Source organism: Dermacentor albipictus, chromosome 1 (genome assembly GCF_038994185.2).
Source record: "Dermacentor albipictus isolate Rhodes 1998 colony chromosome 1, USDA_Dalb.pri_finalv2, whole genome shotgun sequence".
Classification (NCBI taxonomy): domain Eukaryota; kingdom Metazoa; phylum Arthropoda; class Arachnida; order Ixodida; family Ixodidae; genus Dermacentor; species Dermacentor albipictus.
Window position 1 is genome coordinate 116,108,508 of NC_091821.1, and position 22,344 is coordinate 116,130,851.

The 22,344-nt window shown below is 49.3% G+C and overlaps 1 protein-coding gene across 5 annotated transcripts in view; it reads right to left on the bottom strand.

Moving 5' to 3' along the window:
- vir (VIR_N domain-containing protein) overlaps positions 1 to 22,344 on the bottom strand; it is a 338,801-nt gene that overhangs the window by 164,732 nt on the left and 151,725 nt on the right. For all 5 annotated transcript variants that reach the window (XM_065439604.1, XM_065439605.1, XM_065439603.1 and 2 more), the window contains one exon: positions 15,100 to 15,217. In XM_065439604.1, the coding sequence (XP_065295676.1) occupies positions 15,100 to 15,217 (118 nt within the window). The remainder of the gene's footprint in view (positions 1 to 15,099; positions 15,218 to 22,344) is intronic.

Consider the following 22,344-nt stretch of genomic DNA (forward strand, 5'->3'; position numbering starts at 1 on the left):
CACTTATTCAAAATTAGAATGTGTAGAGAAGGAATCTGCACTTCTAGCCGCCTTTTCACTTCAACTTCAATACATAATAGAATCATCCCATAACAGGTGGTCCTCAGTGGTGGCAAGCAAGGTTGAGATCAAAAATCATCCTCCACATATCTAGGATCCACATGTATAATATTTCCATCTGCGGTTTCTTAACCTTGCCTCCTGATGTCCTCCGAGCAGCCTTGGACAAAACAGTATGCATGCAGCCTTTGAATGTTGTACTTAAGGGGGGACCTGGTTCTGACTGACTGAATAAACTTTATTGAAACCAGCAAGAGATGGTGGCTGGGCGTAGGCCTCCCACGTGGGGACGTCGAGGTGTTGCCTCTTCGCCGCCTCGCAGGCCTGCTGGGTCGCCCAGAGTTGGTCGTCAGGGTTGGGGCTACGCAGGGCAGCGTGCCATCTTGACGAGAGGGTCGTGGGGTTAGTGTCGGGGTATTGGTGTGTACAGTCCCAAAGCATGTGTGGAAGTGTGGCTGGCTGTGTCTTGCAGATATAGCACGTGGATTTGGGGTAAATGTCTGGGTAGATCTTGTTATAAAGTTGTAGCGAGGGGTAAGTATTGGTTTGTAGCAGGCGGAAAGTTGTAGCCTGCGCTCGGGATAGTTTGTTGTGTGGGCCGGGGAAGGTTCTACGCCCTAAGTAGAAGGACTTCACAAGATCATTGTAGCGTGTCAGGCGATCCCTACCGGTGGGGGTAGCCTCCCCTTCTCCCGCGCGGTTAACTAGGCCTCGCGCTAGGGAGTGGGTAAACTCATTGAGGTTTGGGAGGTGTGGGTGGACGGTGCCTACATGAGCCGGGAACCAGACGAGTGTAACCTGATGGTCGGTTGAGCGGGGCGCTTGTTGCAAGATGCGCAAGGCTTGGTGTGAAATACGACCATTGATATAGTTGATAACGGCAGAGCGGGAGTCAGAGACGATGGTATGGCATGTTGGGTCTAGTGTGGCTAGCGCGATGGCCACTTCAGCTTCCTCAGCGTGTGGGGTTACTACGCTAATAGATGGTGGAGAGAGCCTTCACGCGTGGTGACGGCTGCAAAGCGGGTACCGTGGGGATATTCGGCGGCGTCGACGAAACTCACACCGTCGTGCCGAGTAAGGGATTTGCTGAGAACCGTGGCACGTGCTGTGCGACGTGCGTGGTTGTATTCGGGGTGCATGTTTCTGGGGATAGGATCGGCGTGAATCCAAGCTCGTATGGTGGAGGGGATCTGGTGCTTATGGCCGTGTTGATGGTGGTAGGTGATACCGTGCGAGGTGAGGATATGGCAACCCGTTGCTGTGAGAGTGAGTCTCTCCAGCTGAGAGCGACGTTGGGCCTCGATGAGCTCGTCCAGTGTGTTGTGGATGCCTAGTTGAAGGAGGAGGTCAGTTCTGGTGCAACTGGGGAGGCCGAGGGCTTGTTTATAGACACCGCGTAGGAGGATGTTGATCTTGGTTTGTTCAGCCTTGTACCAGTGGAGACAAAAATATTGCTAAAAATTATTTTTCATTTCTGTTATTTTTCTTAATCTACATATCGTGACACATCTGCTGTAGAAAAAAAACACCCATCTTAATATGATGTGTCGTTAACGAAGAAAAAGCCCTGTTTTTATTCTACGAAATGCTCAGTTTTGCCCATGAAAGTGCTGAAAATGACCCACTTTGCCATTCACCATTCTAACATTGTTTGTCGTAGCGACACCATACTGGTCTTGTTTGAAAGACCATCTTTTCAGCACTGCCTTTTTGCCAAAAACGCTTGTTTTCTGCCAAATTTTTCACACCCACGAGAATAAAATGATTTTCTCACACGGTGATTAGTTTTCCCCACTTTTCTAAAATAACTCTTTTTGGCCATCGGCAATTTTCCAAGAGGCTTAGTTACTCTCCTAATCATCTGATTTTAATAACTCTTTTCTTATCTAATAGCTAGGCTTCCAAAGAGTGCAGTAAGCTTATAATCCCATGTTACTGTGGCCTGAAATATTCTGGAATTCTTAGGAATTACAAAGAAAAATAATTCATATATCAAGTTACAGCTTTGAACTTTCATAGGATTGGATAAAATAGAGGTAGAAAGATGAAACAATGCTTACTACACTCCTTGAGTGAATACTCAAGGAGTGCAGGAATATATTGATGCAACTTTTAGCTTGCTTACTGTAAAACATTTCTTGCCAGTCGGAGGCAAATAAACTGCTTCCGTTAACTTAGGGCAATGTTGCATTCTCTTGCATGTGCAGCCCTCGGTGCCCCTCTTCTGTAACCTGAGCGCACACACAGTGATGCACTAGATCACACAAAGCAACAGCTGATATGGTTTGCTAAGCCTGAACCCGCAATGGTCAGTACTCCTGCAAGATGCCAGAAGCCCATAACAGTCACCATGAGCACAACAGTTACTTCTTGTTTCTCCATGCCCATCATCCTTATTAGCACACTCCATGTGCCTTTCAACTGAACTGCCATGCTCTGTGGAAAGAAGAATGATAGGTGTAACGTTAAGGGATAAGAAAAGAGCAGATTGGGTGAGGGAACAAACGCGAGTTAATGACATCTTAGTTGAAATCAAGAAAAAGAAATGGGCATGGGCAGGACATGTAATGAGGAGGGAAGATAACCGATGGTCATTAAGGGTTACGGACTGGATTCCAAGGGAAGGGAAGCGTAGCAGAGGGCGGCAGAAAGTTAGGTGGGCGGATGAGATTAAGAAGTTTGCAGGGACGGCATGGCCACAATTAGTACATGACCGGGGATGTTGGAGAAATATGGGAGAGGCCTTTGCCCTGCAGTGGGCGTAACCAGGCTGATGATGATGATGATGATGATTCCAATTCCCAATCTGAGAGAGCATGAAGTTCTTGCCTTGCCACATTCTTATCACGAACCAGTGAAAGTCCATAATTTCTTCTTGTAACGGGACGCATCCTTTTGCGAAATTATGAACTGCTATCTTTGAGTCGCTTATGATAATGCTAGCTGGGGTGGAGGCCACCGCTAATGCTATTGCTGAATCCTCTGCAACTTCGGGGTTGTCCGTTTTCATGGTTCCACTCGCTAGGAGTTCTCCGTCCCCGTCTACCGCTACGGCAGCCACCCCTTTGCATTTTCTATATTCCGTGGCATCAACGTAGGCCATGCCCTCTTCATCATGGTATTTTCACTCAATGTGGTGCACCCTTGCCTCTTGTCGCTCCTTAAGGTGCTCCCGGTGCATGTTCTTTGGCAGTGGAAGAATTTTCAAGTTCTTTCTCACCAGAGGCACTCAAAATTCTAAATAATACCAGCAACCATAATCGCAGAACCATCCAAATTATTGGGGTGGACGCGCACTCCTCTCCCCCCAGCAAGGAGGCGGCCCACAATGTAGCTTGAGGACTTACTCGCCGAGCAAGTAAGACAGCCCAGCTGAGAACGAGGGGAGACCACAAGGTCAGCTACAAAGAAATCCCTGATTACTGTCAGGGACTGGGAAGGGAAGGGCCCAGTACCTACCCGCTCATCCAGAGCTAACCAAGAAACAGGTGGTAGGCTGGCGCCTCCTGCAAACAAACATGTATCCTAACCCAGTGGTCTGCAGCAGATTCTATACAGGGCAATACAATGAACAACGTAAATTATGTATGGCCAGGGCGGATCTGCCACATATCCTATGGGCATGCTTGAAGGTGGCTCTTTTCGAGGGCCGCAAAATTCAAAACTGGCAAGAGTGGGAGTCCCTGCTGCTCAGCTCAGACCAGCGAGACCAGCTCTGGGCCATCCAGTTAGCCAAAGCAGCCACTGAGACCCAGGGGATCTCAGCCGTCTGCTAGGCGAAAGGAAACTGCATCTGCCCTCATGACTGCTGGCATCAATAAAAGCCAACTCTCTCTCTTGTACACGAGAGGCACCCCCTGACACCTTGTCATCCTCCTTCAAAGGGAAAGCCCATGCCACCACAAGAACTGTGTTGTCAAGCCACTGTTCACCATGAAGCTTTCAGCTGCGATGTCCTGTTTCCTTGCTAGTCGGCGAGCTACGTCATATCAAGTGATACAGCACAGCAGTCACTCCAGACTACAGTGATCTATATATAACAATATCAAGAACGAAAAATCTGATGCTTATAACCGATCATCGCTATATCTGGACTGCCATGAAAAAAATCTGCCGAACATACCTTTGTAGCTCCAACACCAAATTTGCTACTTGCGCTAAAACTAGACGTTGTATAAAGTAGACTGAAAAATCAAATGTTTATTTATAGCTTTTAACAGCATATCATAGCATAATTGCTATGATCCTGTTTTGCAGGGCACCTTTGTTTTATTCCCTTGTGACATGTGCTTGGTTCCTTTCTGCATTCTTTAGGCTTTTGAAACATTGGGAACATCAACTAACCCTCTCATACGCACTTATGGTGCTGTTAGGAATGGCCGTACGGGGTGACAACGTGCCAGCTATTTCAGTGCGCTGCACGTGTTCCAATCCAACCGGATGGGGCGCACTTCAGAGAACTGCGCATAACCGGCAGCCATGTGGCGTGGGGTCAGCTCAGGAATGTGCTACCCGGCGCGCCACCCGGGACGGAGCAGAGTTCTACGAAGCCCCTCTGCCGTCGGCTCCGTACCTTTACACCTGTGTGTGTGTGCAGCACTGAAACCTGTGCAACACGTGTATGTGAGCCCGCCTCCTCCAACAGGGCGGGTCATCTTCAATGACATCGAACTATGACGTCGAGTGGAGAGGATATAAACAGCGATTGTCAGCTGCTAGTGCGTGCTCGTTGTGTGCTCGTTGTGTGCTCGTTGCGTGCTCGTCGTCGTGCTCGAAATGATTAGTGAGCTATGTGCTCGTATGCTGTTTGCTGTATGCGTCGTCTTGCGTGCTCCATATGGGAGTCGCGCTAGACTGTCGATGTATGTCTTGTTCAAAATGTAAATACTGCAAATAAATCCTGCTCTCCTAAGTCCCGACGAAGAGTCAAGCTCCTTCCTACAGCTACGACTGCCAAATCTTACAACTGAATGGTAGCGGTGAGATCGGCCTACGGCTGACGGACAGCTGACGGACATTGGCACATGGTGACCGACAGGTATCCTGATCAAGTTGGAGGCGACGTGAGATTGACCACCTCTTGCAACTGACTGGGTACGGCGGAGAAGGACTGGTGATATGGTGCTGCTTTAGTGGGTACAGCGTTTGGTTTTGGCTGTAAGATTTACCAGGCTTCAATTTCTCTGTGTTTTTGGATTTGATTCGCTGGGATCTTTTACTTGTATCCTGATTTGCGTGGGTATCGCAACAAGTATTGTGTGACAGCAGAGCCAAAGCTTAAAATAGCGACCATGGTCCTAATGTGTTTGACGAGAGCTGACCTGTTGTGGTTGTGCGAGGAGATCGAGGTAGATGTAGAGGAGGACTTGACGGAAGCAGAAATTCGTAAGGCAATTCTAGAAAGTAACAATGATTCGAAATTCATAGAACAAATGGGTAACCAAACTCTAAGTAAAAAACGGGAACAGGAAGCAATTAGGCAAGAACAGGAAGAATTTAAGCAAGAACAGGAAAAAGCAAGGCAGAAACTGCAAAAGAATTTCTCAGGAAGAAGGCCTAACAGAAGTAACGAGGCAGTACATTGATGCATTGAACGAAAAGATTCAAGGTTTAGAGAAGGCAATCGAACTAAGTCAACAGCAGCTGGAGAAATCTGTAGGCTGGACGCAGCGAAAATGGGAGGAAGAAGACAGCAGATTTCAGTCAAAAGCTGACAGAAGTAGTAGTACCTGTGAGAGTAGCAGCACGTTCACAGGTGAACTCGAAGTGCTAGCAGCTAACGATGCCTTAGTGGCAACAGAGGCCGTTAAAGGCCAGAGTGAGAGTGACGAGGTGATGTGCCAACAGAGGACTATAGAGACAGCTAGGCCAGCTGCGAACAAATTGGCACAGTTACCGTGTGTGTGCGTCGCATCTCATGGTAGCAAGGTCGTTAGCGAGGTACAGAATAGTACGAACTTGACAGACGCGAGCACCCATGTCGAGTCAGATCTGCGTGCCGAAGTGATGTGCGAGCTGGACGATGCAGTTGAGAGTAGTTCTCAGGATGGCGAGCTCCGTAGCTCACAAGAGAACAACTGCATTGTTCAGAAATCGGTGCGGCTCTCCGCCAGTCTAGGTAGCCAAGAGAGGAATGATTTAGTTAAGGATCATTCACCCTGTGCGGGTAAGAGATCGATCCGGGCCGACGACATGTGTAACGGCCAGCCCGAGGCGTGAGAGAGCAACATGAAAGAGAATTCACAGAAAAAGCGCCGCAGAAAGAAGCACGCTAAAGAGAGGAATGCGGCGACTAATGTAGCGCCGCCAAAGACGACGAGAGACCCAAGAGGCCAGGGCGCAAAGAAAAGAAAGGTACGGTCGTCACTGATGATGTGTGCGCATCAAGTACGTTCGAGCCACAGGTAAAAAGGAGACCGAGAAGTGTGTTCTGCACGGACGCGGACAAAGGGCACGGGACAGTTAAATTCCTCGTCGTTCCGTCGTTCTTTTCGAAGCTCAGCGTGTAGTACGAAGAAGCGCAAGGTGGCAAGACGAGACCAGGTGGGGAGTAGCGACGCGGTCAATCAAGGTCGTGATGAAAACGGGGCGCCAGGACGCAAATTGGCATTAGACTGTAACGTCTTGGGGGAGCTGATAGTGAGGCAGCCCTTTTGTTGTTCCCCGGTAGCCAGAGTAGCTTTCGGACCGCGACCACCTCGGGTACGGCTCAAAGTACGAGTCAGACGTAAGCATTCGGAAAGGGAGGCCAAGAGAGCTTCGGTGGAAGTAAAGCATGTTGTTTTGTTTTATTTTTGAGCACTCGGATAATTTTCGCGATTTAAGTTTCTTTCAATATGTAAGGTATAAGCTCTGTTTATGTTTTGTTCAAGAAGCTCTGAGATTGGAAAGATGAGTTTTTTGTAAACATGTAGTATCGCGAGGTGTTCATTAATAAGTAGATAGGCTTTTTTTTGTGTGTGCGAGTAACCTGAGTAAAGGTTATCAGTGAGAGGCCTATCGTAACGCGCGTGTATTAGTTACCCTTCTTTATTTTAAGTGTTTTTTTATTTTCTAAGGTTAAGCACAGATATTCAATTAGTGCATCATTTGCACTGAGAAGCGCTCTTAGTTCCGTTAGCGCGTGTCCTGTGTGGACGGAAGGAAGCAGATTTATGACTGGGTTGCTCGTGTCTGTTGAGGGCAGCCGCATTCTGACTTCTCTAGTGACCGTGCGTGGAACGAGTTATTAGCAGACACATTTGTTCGAAGGTTCCTCTGTGTTGCGTAAGTTACGCAAGTTGGGTTGTTCGTTTAAGGCACGTGTCCTGTAGGGGCTAAAAGAACAAATGCGAGTCAGCGTGATGAAAACCTTGTATGATGCAAGCACGTGTTCGGAATAGGGACCACAAAGCTAGCGCGATTGTATTTACGTACCTATGGAGTTGGCCAGACTGTACAGTGGCAACAGCTCGTGACATAAGTACGCCACTGCGAGAAGGTAAAAACAGGCTGTTGGTGAAGTTAGGCAGCTTAAGTTATGTTCGGGTATTGGTGGTTAAGAGCCTTCAGTTTGATTCTGCATAAACCTTTACTCTTGTGCAGCACAACAGTCAGATCTGGTTAAACTCAGGGGGAACGTGAACGCTCACTTTGGCGGCACAAAATTTTGGGGCAAAATTTGAGGTTCCCAGTTGAGTGACTTGCATTGAGATTTTGATAGGAAGCCTGGCAGATTAACAGCTGATTCCGGGCGTTTGAACACTGAGCGGTATTGTGTTGCCGGGTCGACTCTTCTGTGCCAGTTGTTGTGAGATGGTTGAAGGCATTCCAAGTACGCAGGGGTTGCAGAGAGCAAAGCCATCGTCTTGCTCGCCAGCCATTCTCTTCCTGCCCAGCAGTTGCCAGCACTGGCCAGGCGAGATTTTCCGGGCCATGGAGGAGCTGTTAGGAATGGCCGTATGGGGTGACAACATGCCAGCTATTTTAGCTCGCTGCACGTGTTCCAATCCAACCAGACGGGGGGCGCACTTCAGAGCACTGCGAATAACCGGCAGCCACGTGGCGCGGGGTCAGCTCAGGGGAGTTCTCAAGGGGAGGTAATTGGCGGAACTTCCCCATGAGCTTTTCGAGACAACAGACAATGTGCTATCCGGCGTGCCACCTGGGACGGAGCAGAGTTCTACAAAGCCCCTCTGACGTCGGTTCCGGACCTTTACACCCGTGTGTGTGTGTGCGGCACTGAAACCTGTGTGGTACTGAAACCTGTGCAACACGTGTATGTGAGCCCGCCTCCTCCAAAAGGGCGGGTCATTTTCAATGACGTCGAACTATGATGTCGAGCGGAGAGGATATCAGCAGCGATTGTCGGCTGCTAGTGCGTGCTCGTTGTGTGCTCGTTGTTGTGCTCAAAATGTATCAGTGAGCTGTGTGCTCGTATGCTGTTTGCTGTATGCGTCGTCTTGCATGCTCCATATGTGAGTCACGCTAGACTGTCAATATATTGACGCGAAATAGGTTTGCACGTGTTGAAACGGGACCCTTAAGGCGAGAACGACGAAGTTCGTGGTTGCGCGCGGGCTCTCCGAGGACCAGCCATCGCTACAGGCAGACGTTTTTTCTTAATCTGTCGGTGCTAAACTGTTTTAGTTGTCATAGCTGGGTGACATTTCTGGTGGAGGTGCGAGGTACGGTCGATGTTAAGATCTCTGGAGCATACCCCAGACCTCAGCCCGGCGAGTAGTTCAACCGAGCTTACCCCTGTGCACGTACGTGCCAGCCGACGCCTCCAGGGACTCCAGCCACAGCACGGTCTGCTACCTGAACGAACTAGAATGACGACCCAACCACCTCCTGCCACTCCCGCAGCATCGCACGTTGTCGTCAATCACATCCGGACGCCGAATCTGTTCCACGGAAGTGCTTCAGAGGACGCCGATGACTGGCTTGACCATTTTGACCGGGTTGCCAACCTCAACGACTGGAACCACGAGCGTAAGCTACGTTACGTGTACTTCGCTCTTGAAGATTCCGCGAAAACATGGTTTGAGAACCACGAGGTGACACTGACGTCATGGGAAGAATTTCATAGGCAGTTCCTCAATGCCTTCGCCAGGGCGGACAGGAAGGAGAGAGCGGAGTTAGCGTTGGAGGCAAGAATTCAAGGCCCAAATGAGCGAGTGACTGCGTACGTAGAAGACATGAATCGGCTTTTCAGACGTGCGGACCCTTTGATGACTGAAATAAAGAAGGTGCGCCATCTCATGCGCGGCGTCAAAGAGGAAATCTTTGCTGGCCTAATTCGAAATCCGACGACGACACTTGCAGAGTTCCATGACGAAGCCAGTACTATGGAAAAGGCCCTTCAACAGCGGGCCAGGCAAAACAACCGCGACGCTGTCATTTCAAGGGAGCTCTCTGCCGTTACCCTCGGTAACGACGTTGGCGCCTTGCGAGAACTCATCAGGGCTGTCGTCAAGGAGGAACTGCAGAAGATGCAGACGACCACTGCCCCTGTGGGACAACTTTCCATTGCGGAAATGGTGCGCGCCGAGGTCCGACAGGCCGTCCATGTTCCTGGACAGTACGAGGCACCACAGCAGGTACCGCACGCCGAAATGAGTTACGCTGAAGCAGTACGCCGTCCGCCACCCTCAAGTGCGAGCAGCATGGTACACCCCACTCAACAAATGGACGTAAGCTTCAGGCCGCCTCGCAGCCCACCGCACATCGCCGAAGCAAGGACTAGGAAGAGCGACGTCTGGCGCACCACGGACTACAAACCCCTTTGTTTTCATTGTGGCGAAGCCGAGCACATCTACAGAATGTGTCCTTATCGTCATCTGGGGCTTCGTGGATTCTCGCCGAATGCACCTTGTCCACGACCTGGTGAGCGGCCACCGGAAATAGAGAGTTTCGTCACAAATCGTCGCAATGATGATCAGCGATAGCCGGAGCACCGTTCGTCGTCTCCTGCTCGTTACAGGTCACCATCACCAAGCCAAGCTTTTACTCGCGGCGCTCTGAGACACCGCTCGCCTAGCCCGGCGGGTCAGGAAAACTGAGTTCAGCGACCTCCAGGGGTGAGGCCGCTGACGACGACCGTACGCAATATCCTCCACTCCGACGACAATGACGAAAACAGAACAACGCAGACGTACAGACGGAGTCGAACACCTTGCGAGAGGTTGTAACGTCGAACATTCCCGTCACCATAGACGACGAAGAAATAACGGCGTTAATTGACACTGGAGCGGACACCTCAGTTATGAGCATGGACCTTGCCTGCAAGCTGAAGAAAGTTTCTACCGAGTGGACAGGGTCGCAGATTCGAATGGCAGGAGGCCATCTGCTAACCCCGATAGGGAGATGCACAGCGCGAGTGAGCATTCGTGGGTTTACGTACCTCGGAGATTTTGTTATCCTCCCAAGCTGCTCGAGGGACCTAATTCTGGGAATGGACTTTCTGCAGGCTAATGGAGCTGTGATCAACTTACAAAAGTCGCAGGTAACGTTTTCGACGGCGCAGGCCTTAGCAGGGAGCAGCACTGACGACACGTATGTCAACGCCTTGAGGATTGTTGACGAGAACATCACGGTGCCACCAAGGAGCAGCGTATTGACCCTCGTCACCTGCGACGCATTCGACAGCTATGAGGGTATTGCCGAGGCAAATATCCCGCTGCTGCTTGAAAAACACATCTGCATCGCCCGGGGCCTTGTTCGAATACAGCATAAGTGCTCGCAAGTTTTGTTGACAAACTTCAGCCTTGAGTATCAGCACGTCCCTCAAGGTACAGCTGTGGCATTCCTGAACGAAATTGCTGACTTCTCCGATATCAGCACGTTACAAGTGACTTCACCGGACGCAACAACTCACGCCAGCCTGAATACCCGCGTCCACATTAATGCTGACTTAGCAGATGTCCAGAAGGATCAGCTGCTGGGCCTACTGACAGAATTCTCCGACTGTTTTTCCACGGAATCCAAAGTCCAGTGCACTTCCGTTACGCAACACCGGATAGTTACAGAGGAGTCGGCGTGGCCTGTTCGTCAGCATCCGTATCGCGTGTCACCTATGGAGCGGGAGGCGATTAAGCGTCAAGTTCAAGAAATGCAAAAGGATGACGTCATCCAGCCGTCGACAAGTCCGTGGGCATCGCCTGTCGTACTAGTAAAAAAGAAAGACAACACACTCCGCTTCTGCGTTGACTACAGACGGCTTAACCGAGTCACCAAACGCGACGTTTATCCCCTGCCGCGGATCGATGACGCTTTGGACCGTCTGCGTCATGCTCAGTTCTTTACTTCGTTAGACCTAAAGTCAGGCTACTGGCAAATCGAAGTGGACGAGCGTGACCGTGAAAAAACCGCCTTCGTGACTCCCGATGGGCTGTACGAATTTAAAGTGCTGCCTTTCGGTCTCTGTTCCGCTCCTGCTACGTTCCAACGAATGATGGACACTGTACTCGTTGGACTAAAGTGGCAGACGTGTCTAGTGTACCTAGACGACGTTGTTGTGTTTTCCAGCACGTTCGATGAACATCTCACCCGGCTACGAAGTGTTCTTACCGCAATACGCAAGGCCAACCTCACCATCAAGCCTGAAAAATGTTACTTTGGCTTCCAGGAACTCAAGTTTCTAGGCCACGTGGTCAGCTCCCAAGGAGTACGACCAGACCCAGAAAAACTCGCTGCCGTTGCCGAATTTCCTCGTCCTAAAGACAAAAAGTCTGTTAAGCGGTTCCTGGGCCTCTGCGCTTACTACCGTCGTTTCGTTGAAGGCTTCTCAAGGATTGCTGAACCGCTCACGAGACTGACGCGACAAGATGTGCCCTTTGCGTGGACGAAAGAACAGGAGCAGGCTTTCGCCGAATTGCGTAAACGCCTTCAATCCGCTACAGTGCTGGCGCATTTTGATGACACCGCTGCAACTGAAATACACACCGACGCCAGCAACGTAGGACTCGGGGCCATTCTGGTTCAATGGCAAGATGGCGCAGAACGTGTAATTGCGTATGCCAGTCGTAGTCTCACAAAAGCAGAAGCTAATTATTCAACGACCGAAAAAGAATGCTTAGCAGTCGTGTGGGCTATCAGCAAGTTCCGACCCTACTTATACGGCCGGCCATTTCGAGCGATCAGTGATCACCACTCGCTCTGCTGGCTTGCCAATCTACGAGACCCATCAGGTCGCCTCGCTCGTTGAAGCCTCCGCCTCCAGGAATACCACATAACTGTTGTCTACAGATCCGGCCATAAGCATAGCGACGCTGACTGCTTGTCACGTTCTCCTATTCCTTTGACATCCTCCGACTTGGAGCTAGATTTGCCGTTTCTTGGTGTCGTCGACGTGGTGTGCATGGCTGACTATCAACGTGCAGACTCTGAGCTGCTTCCAGTCATCCGATATCTCGAGGGAGCTGACATTGTTGTCCCACGCCCACTTTCACGAGGATTGACGTCGTACTGCCTGCGAAACGATGTCCTGTATAAGAAAAATTTCGAGAACAGCCAGGAAACGTTCCTTCTCGTCGTTCCGGCGGCACTGCGCGAGGAAGTTTTACAGGCGTGTCACGACGATCCCTGTGCCGGCCACTTAGGCTTCGCGAGGACATTAGCGCGCATACGGCAAAAATACTATTGGCCACACCTATTTTCATCGGTTCAGCGCTATGTGCGAACATGCCATGACTGTCAGAGGCGTAAAGTTCCACCCGTCAAGCCTGCCGGCCTCCTTCAGCCTTTGGATCCGCCTCCGGCGCCGTTCCAGCAAGTGGGAATGGACCTTCTTGGGCCGTTCCCCACGTCCTCCTTGCAAAATAAGTGGATAATCGTGGCAACTGACTATTTAACTCGCTATGCGGAGACGAAAGCTGTGCCGCGGGGAACTGCTGCTGAAGTCGCCAGCTTCTTCGTCCACAACATCGTGCTTCGCCACGGTGCACCCGCTGTACTCATTAATGACCGCGGTGCGGCGTTTACAGCGGAGTTATTGCAACACGTCGTCACCCTGACGCACACCGACCACCGAAAGACCACAGCCTATCATCCCCAAACTAACGGCTTAACAGAGCGCCTAAACAGAACATTAGCCGACATGCTCTCCATGTACATTGATGTGGAACACAAAACATGGGATGAAATTTTGCCATATGTCACGTTTGCTTACAATACCGCTGTGCAGGAGACCACCGAGTTTACACCATTCGAGCTTGTTTACGGACGTCGCGTTACAACTCCCTTAGATGCCATGCTCCCGGTAGACCACGGAACCACAAGGAATGACAACACTGAAGATTTCGTCGAGAAAGCCGAGGAAGCTCGCCAGCTTGCTCGGAATCGCATCCGCACCCAGCAGAATACCGACACCTAATGTTACAACCGGACCCGACAGAATGTCCAGTACTTACCAGGCGACCGCGTGTGGGTGTGGACACCTATCCGACACCGCAGGCTCTCCGAGAAATTGTTGCGCCGCTACTTCGGCCCCTACGAAGTTGTACGCCGCCTCAGTGATGTGAACTACGAGGTGGTGCCTCAAACCTCTGATCCTGGCTCGAACCGACGCCGTCCCCGTGCTGAAGTCGTCCACGTAGTACGGATGAAGCCGTACTACGTACGCCAGGGCTAAGCAACCCTCACAAACTGCTTCCGCATTGTGTACATTCCTCTATGTTTTTGTTTTTTGTTTTTTTGTCTTTTCATGTTGGCACTCTTGCCCATAGTGTGCGCCCGCTGCCCTTGAAGCGACCGGGCCGGTCGCTTTTGAGAGGGGAGCAATGATGCGAAATAGGTTTGCACGTGTTGAAACGGGACCCTTAAGGCAAGAACGATGAAGTTCGTGGTTGCGCGCGGGCTCTCAGAGGACCAGCCATCACTACAGGCAGACGTTTTTTCTTAATCTGTCGGTGCTAAACTGTTTTAGTTGTCATAGCTGGGTGACAATATGTCTGGTCTAAGATGTAAATTATTTAAATAAACCCTGTTCACCGAGTTCATCTCTACGACCGTCAACTCCTTCAAATGGTGGCAGCAGCGAGATCGTCCGACGACTCTACATCTGGTTGACAGCGATGGGACCGTCCGACGACTCTTACAGTGCTCAGTAAATCCCCCTCTGTAAGCCCTACCTTTTTGTCCAGTAGAGATAGCCAGCAACATGGCCATTATAGCACGGTGAAATGATACTGGAGCCTTCATATGCTTTGCAGTTTCACTATTAACAAATAAGGACAATTCCCTGGCTGTTTCAAAACAGAAGAGCTGAGACTGCTAGTCAAGCTTCTGCAGAAGGCCAATCTAGAATTAATTGCACGCTTTTGGACGAGTGAAAACTCCACACATAAGAGAAACCCACCGTAGGCAAAATGTGAACTTGCACTTCATATTAGTTGTAACAAAATAATACACAGATTGCATACTCTTGAATGTGCCAATGTTTGAGGCATCGTTAAAGCAGTGTAGATGCGGCAGAGGAAAATTTGACAACATGAAAAAAGTTCCTGTCTTTTCTCTGCTGCTGTCATTTTAAGATTATGTAGCCATGTCGACAAAAATGCAAATTTCGTGTTGTTTGAATTGAGAAGTGCAAGAAGTAGTGGAGACAGGTTTTGACAATACTTCCCATTGAAGTTTTATTTTTTGAGGCTACCCAATGTGCCGAATATAGCCAAATATGACCAAAAGTAAAAGTTCCATCTTCACCTAATTCGGTGCCTGGCATTTCTCACGGAAGAGTTCCTAAAGAAAGCTTTCATAACATGCTGAAAAGCTGTCAATCAAATTAGGATATTTTATGCCCAGTAAGGAAAAAGTTAACACAACTGGTGAAAATAAACTATAAAAAATGAAATGCTAATAGGAAATTATCCAACACAGAAAATTTGTCCTACAGAAGTTCAATACTGAAACATTACATGCTCTCTGAGGCAGATATGGAACAAAACAAGACATCTCAGGCATTTTGCCAACCTTGCTATGTTGCATGAGCACTTGGCTCCAGAAATACAAAATTTGAAGTACCTTCAAAAGCAACAGAAGTAACATGCAACTCACCTCTGGTGTGGAACGCAAGGAGCGAGTCTATGTGTTTCAGTGCTTGCAGGTGATACACTAAATGGATGCCAACCTGATGACAAACAGTGTCTTCTAGGCCCTCCATTCCCGATTCATCCTGAATGATGCAAGAAAAACATTAGGGGAAGACAACTTTGGTCCTTGCAGGGTGCCATACATAAAGAGCAAGCCTCATTGTAAGAAAAGGCATTTCTTAAACAGAGACGCACCTCAAACCAGTTTTAATGGCGACAGCCATCCCAAAGATCACTAAACGCCACTTAGCCAGAAGTTTGTCATGTGTGGTCTCAAGAAACATTGCAAAGAAATACTCAGTTCCAAAAAAATGCTTGTTTCTGAGCAAGGTTAAAACTCGTGACTACTCATTGGAAGCCAGGTCTTCTAATCACTGCATCCCCATAGTTCTAAGGAAGTGATCGAATAAAGGGAGCATGTTATGCAATTTGGCACATGCAGTGAGGCAATTAGATGCACCATTTTGCATTAGCTTTGCAAAGCGTTCCTTTTCTGCCTTTTCATAGTGAAAAAGGAACAAAAGCTTCATAGCTACAGAATCCTTGCCAGGCACTTTTTAATACTGGGCTTTAATTACAATGTAACTTAAGCTCTTTGTTTATTTTGTACGTCATGTCCACTGAGGTCCTCCAGTGAAAATAACCTGTGTGGGTTTGCCAAAAGGACGAGATATAGTGCAGCAGTTCCATTTCATTAGACAGCCACCTGCCTCTGCTTGTCATAAATTTTGTCCATGAAATGATGCTTGAAAATCACAAAGTATGATTTTTTGCTTGCTACAAAGGCTCTAGTGCATTCATGTAATGTACATAACACCCAATTACTTTTTTATAAAACAAGAGGCTGGCATCTTGAGCATCTAAAAAAAAAAAGCTACAGTCGATCCCTGATATATAAAACTCGGATATATTGAATTGTTTTCTATACCTAACTGTAAACTGTAGTTGTAAACTCCTCTTGAAAATCTAATGCAAAAGTATAGCGATGTATTACGCTTACATTGAACTTCCACTCACTGCCACATTCAATATACCGAATGCTGCATTGTGCCACGGTGTGCTGCACCCCTGCAAGAAGTGCAGTTCTAGCAGAAGCACTATCATTTTGACGCCATCGGAAATATTTAATGCTGACTAATTTGAAATGGCTCTGTTTAGGCAGATGCTGTCAAACAAGAGATTGAATGTGATGGGCAGTACATGCCACGGAGAAAAAATTAGCCGGTTGCCCTCAGTTTTGCTCGCTGTGCATATGGATGGCTCATGTACACTGCTGCCATTCGTTATCAGCAAGAGCCGCTATGCTTCAAGGACACAAAAGAACTCCTGCTCCGATACGCATTCCACACAAGAAAGCGTGGATGATTTTTTATCTTTAGTCTGAGTGGCTCTGGCTATGGGATGCCAAACTGCTCAAGCAACCACAGATATCCATCGCTTTCTGCACTTTATTTTTTTGAATAAACGTTTTGATATATATATTATCCTGTTTTGAATGTCCCCTAGCTATACATAAACGGGCATGCCTAGGACATAAGTTAGGACGTGGATCAATGTCCTAATATGAAAAAAATATAGTTGGAAATTCTAGGGTTCATAACTCATTTTACATTTTCAGGTTTCTACACTCTATTCAACACATAATATGAGTTTTTTTTACAAGGCAAAATGAGTCGCTGACACATCCTCGTAACTTAAGACAACAGTTATGCAGATTTTAATATTTGGGCAACTGCAGTATGATGCGTAACAGATTCAAAGGCTATGCTTTCACTGGCTACATAAATGATTACAGAAGCAAAAAATACACCCTAGACAGCATGCAGTGGCAGACAATCTCTAAGGCTATGCTTTTCCTATAATTTTAGTATTTGAATTCAGCAGAAGTGATTTCGGGAGCCGGAAACATATTGTTACGCTCTTAGGTGCATAGTGGGTTCACGAATGTGACGCTCTTAGGAGCATAGTGGGTTCACGCCTCAACAAACAGTATGCGGGGCACCGGAGAGTGGTGAACGAGGAAGACGACGTGTGGCTGGCTGGCTGAATCTCGCCAGGTGCTCAGCTGATCCAGGCCATCGCTGCTAACTCTACCCGACTTCAAAGTAACGCCTTTTGTGGGCGCAACAGAGTGGTGGAGGTGCGAGGTACGACAGGACGTACCACGGAGTCGCAACATCCAGAACTTCGCCGGAGCCGTCGTCTTGCCGGTCTCTTGCCAACGACCTTCCCTATGGCTCAGGACGGTGGTGGACAAATGCCAGCTCTAGTTTCACCTTCTCAAAGGTCAGCGCCAGTTGGACCATTGCGGCACTACATGGAACCACACTCATTCGCGGGAAAAGTGGGCGAAGACGTCGACGAGTGGCTGATGCACTACGCAAGGGTGTGCCGCTACAACCGTTGGGATTCTGTCACTCAGCTTGAATATGTCGCGCTCTTTCTGAGTGAGACAGCGCTGATGTGGTATGAAAACCACGAAGACTCCCTAACAACGTGGGAGCACTCTGTCGAGGAAATTAAGAAGTGTTTTGGCGACACCCACACCAAACAGAAACGCGCCGAGAGAAAACTTGCCCAAAGAGCTCAAGCTCCTGGAGAAACATGCACTATATACATAGAGGAAATCCTCAAGCTGTGCAAAATCGTAAATCCGCAGATGTCCGAGGAAGACCGAGTCGGACATCTCCTCAAAGGAATTGCAGAAGATGTATACAATTTCCTCATAAGTCGGGAACACGTTGCTTCCGTCTCAGATGTCGTGCGTCATTGCCGTACGTTTGAGACGTTGAAAACACGTCGCATTGTGCCAAAGTTTGGACACCTGGCGAATGTGACAACCATTGCCAGCGTCGATGAGAGCCCGTCTGCCGATCTTCCGTCTACTATACGGCAGATCGTGCGTGAGGAACTGCTGCGGCACCAGGAACTTGCGCGCGACGTCATACGACAACCTGGCGCTTATTACCCGCAACACATGGCGCCTGCCGCACCCTGCGCTTCCTGGCAACCAGCGGTATGTGTCACAGACGTCAACCGCAGAGGTGCTCCATGGCCACGTGAGGACACATTTACGACCGAACACCGACCTGCAGAACACCCTCGCCCCAGCAGGTTTGCACGCAGACCGACCGTTCCTCCTGTGCAGCAGGCTCAGCCGCTTCGCTCTGCTACACGACCCCCCACGGCTGAGCGCTTCGAAGGGCAGTTCATCGATCGTCGTTTACCTGTGTGTTATAGCTGTGGCGACTTGGGTCACATTGCCAGGTACTGCAATCGCCGCCAACCACCGAGGTTCGACCGATCGACGATGTCTAGGCGGTACCGCGCTCCTCTGGGCGAAACATACTCGCCCTCGCACACACTTAGCACGCTTGCCTCACCAGCACCCGGAGCCGCTGCGGAACCGTTCTCCAGCATCCGATCACAGCTTGACACCACCACCCGCTCCTCGTGTAAGCCGATCGTCCTCTCTGCGGCGTCGATACCCGTCGCCACCTCCGGAAACTAGCCAGCACGGCCGTTGGAGGTGAGGTCGCTGGACAATCTTCACTGTCGACAGAGATACCTCCAACCATTTGTATGTTTAAGAATAAGGTGTTTGTATTAATTGACGGGGTTTCATCCATGGCCTTAGTGGACACGGGAGCAACCGTTTCAGTGATGAGTCTGGCGTTTAAAAGCCTCCTAGGACGAAAGGTGATGTTTCGCTGGGACCGTGCCGATACGTTTCGCGGAGTGAGTGGGGAGTTGTTGTATCCTGTGGGTGTGTGTAATGTAGACGTAACCTTGGGTGGTCAAATATTTAACGCGGAGTTCGCTGTTCTACCTCATTCTACGCATGACGTAATCCTGGGCCTTGATTTTTTTGAAACTGTGTGGTGCCACTGTCGACTGCAAAACGGGTGAAATCAGTGTAGGTACGAGCTTTTCTGCTGCGTTTATGGAAGGCCCACCGTATCGTGAAAGTGTGCTTTGTGTATCCCGGGATACCGTTGTGCCTCTGTTATCCGCAACGTGTGTTTCAGTCGCCTGTTTCCCCACCACCAACAGAACGTTTGACGCTACCGTGGAGCCCGTTCACCTGAGTTGCATCAAGAGGAATGTACTGATACCGTATTGCACGCTGTCAGTTGTTCAGGGACGCACCAACTTATGGGCCGTAAACTGTTCCAGTGAACCTGCAATACTACCACAGGGTCTGAAACTTGCCGCCTACCATGAAGATCACGTGCTATCGCTCGCCATTCTTAAAGAGGCCCTTGATTCTGCAGATGAGCGCCATTTCGCTAATGTCTGCCCTGCGGCGCACTCCTCATTTCTGACTATGGTAAACAAGTCGCTCAGCACTAAGCAGCGTCACGAAGTGGCGAATATTCTGCTAAAACATGCCCGACTGTTTGACTTCTTCCAGCAAGAGGGGCCACCATTGTTTCCTCCTTCTCGTATACACCATCGCATAGATACGGGATCTGCCCAACCGCTGCGACAGAAACCATACAGAGTCTAACCATCGGAACGCAAGGTGATCAATGACCAAGTCCACGAAATGCTAAATAAGAATGTAATCCAAGAATCCTGTAGTCCGTGGGCAGCGCCAGTGATCCTGGTTAGAAAGAAAGATGGTTCATGGCGATTTTGTGTTGACTACCGCCGCCTCAACACCATCACTAAAAAGGACGTATATCCTCTTCCGCGTATTGATGATGCTATCGACTGCCTCTCATCAGCGTCTTACTTTTCGTCTGTTGACTTGAGGTCGGGGTACTGGCAGATTCCGATGCACGAGGCAGACAAGGAGAAAACGGCATTTGTAACACCAGATGGACTTTTTGAATTTAATGTGATGCCGTTCGGGCTCTGTAATGCGCCTGCAACTTTCGAGCGCTTCATGGACAACATCCTGCGTGGTTTGAAGTGGGAAGTATGCATGTGCTATCTAGATGATGTAGTGATTTTCGGGCGCACGTTCAGTGAGCACAACGCACGTCTCGATCTTGTGCTAGACTGCTTGGACAAAGCGGGTTTGGTCCTCAACTCGAAGAAGTGCCATTTTGGAGAGCGCCAAACACTCGTTCTGGGACACCTAGTGGATAAGGACGGTATACGACCTGATCCAGCGAAGACTGCTACGGTGGAAGCCTTCAAGCAACCTCGCCATGTAAAAGAGCTACAGTGAAATCTCGGTACAACGAACTTCAGGGGACCGCGGGAAAATGTTCGTTATTCTGAAAGGTCGTTATAGTGAAAGCCCAAAAATTAGCCATAACAATAGCATTTCAGTAACGCAAGCGTCCTACCTTTGAAACGGTACCTCCTTGAACTCGTTTCTCACACAATGCACACGTGATCATCAGACAAGGCACATTTATTTGATATAGTCCGTGATCGTCTTCTGACGGGTGCAGCACAGACTCTGCAGCACGAACGATTCCAGACCGTCCGCATTCTTATGCACGCCTTCGGTCGCTGTGCCGCTTTTGGCTATAAATATGCGGAGTTTTCGCAAGCAGTCCAACGCATCTGTGGCCGACACGGACTCGTCGCGGTCTTCGGGTGCTGCCGTAACGTGCAGCAAGATTCTTGCTGGTGCTTAAAGATTTTCTCCTTATCTTTCAGAATCGTGGCGATCGTCGACCGCGCCAGTCCACGTTCTTTAGCCACGACGGATTGTTTCTTCCCGTCTTCTATCTCGCGAAGAATCTATACTCTCTCGCTCAAAGAAAACTGCTTTCGCTTCTTCGCCGTGGTTAGAGTTGTTGAGCTCATGGCAACGCGAACGCTGGCACGCACTTCTAACACAATAATATAACCAGAAGAAAAACAAGATGGACAGGCCTGATACGGGTGACAGCACGCGAACAACTGAGAAAACAAGCAAGAAAAACGTGATGCGTCGTCACCTCCGCAACAGGAAAAAAAAAAAAGGCCCACTTCAGCGTTAATTACTACTACTTTTTTCTTCTGCCGCACCGTCTCAGGTTTTACGAGCCCATGCTCCCCGCCTCTCCACTCACAAAACCTGGTGCGTCGTTGCCTCCACAACGGAGAAGGAAAAAAAAGCCTCCGCCCGCATCTTTCTCCTTCCGCGCCATCTCAGGTTTTTGCGGGAAGCAAGTTGCAAGGCAGCCCGCTCTTCGCGCTGCGTCGTCTGCTAGCTTAGAGCTCCGACTGCCGTGACAGATACACTGAAATCTAAGAATCCTCACATTTCGGGATATGAGTTCGTAGTACTGAGGTGTTGTTAAGATGACACGGAAATTAAATAACGATCGTTATTCTGAAGTTCGTAGTAGTGAAATATTTTTACATTGAAACTATAAGAAGTCGGCACGGGATTTCATAAAAGTTCGTTAATCTGAAATGTTCGTTAATGTGGTGTTCGTTGTAACGGGGTTTGACTGTACGCAGTTTCCTAGGGCTTTGCTCGTACTTCCGCCGGTTTATTCGTGGATTTGCCAACATCGCGTATCCGCTGACATGCCTCCTCCAGAAGGGCATTCCCTTTGAATGGACTCCTGAATGTGAAGCTAGTTTTCGTGAGCTGAAGTCTCGGCTGACGTCTCACCCCATTCTCCGACACTTCGACCATACGGCTCCCACAGAAGTTCAAACGGACGCTAGCGGTATTGGCATCGGCGCTGTCCTTATTCAACGCGTCGACACCAAAGAACACGTCATCGCCTATGCAAGTCGTTCTTTAAGTAAGTCCGAGCGTAACTACACCGTTACAGAGCAAGAATGTCTTGCAGTTATTTTCGCAGTACAGCGCTTCCGGTCGTACCTGTACGGGCGCCCCTTCACTGTGGTGACAGACCATCATTCTCTCTGCTGGCTGGTTAATCTCCGTGATCCGTCGGGCCGGCTTGCGCGTTGGACACTCCGTTTACAGGAATATAACTTTACCGTTTCTTATAAAAGCGGCCGCCGACACGCCGACGCTGACTGCCTCTCGCGCATGCCGCTTCCAACGACGGACAACTTCGACTGCTATATTGCATCACTGGAGCCGGGATTTCCTGATATAAATACCTTCAAGATCGAGCAACAAAAAGACAGAACTTTAGAACCACTGCTCATTACTGCAAGGCAATCAGCACCATCCACTCGTTTCTGTGTTCGTGATGGGGTTCTTTACAAAAAGAACTATTCTACTACAGGCCCACGATATCTTCTGGTGGTCCCGGAGAGTCTCCGTGTCTCCGTCTTG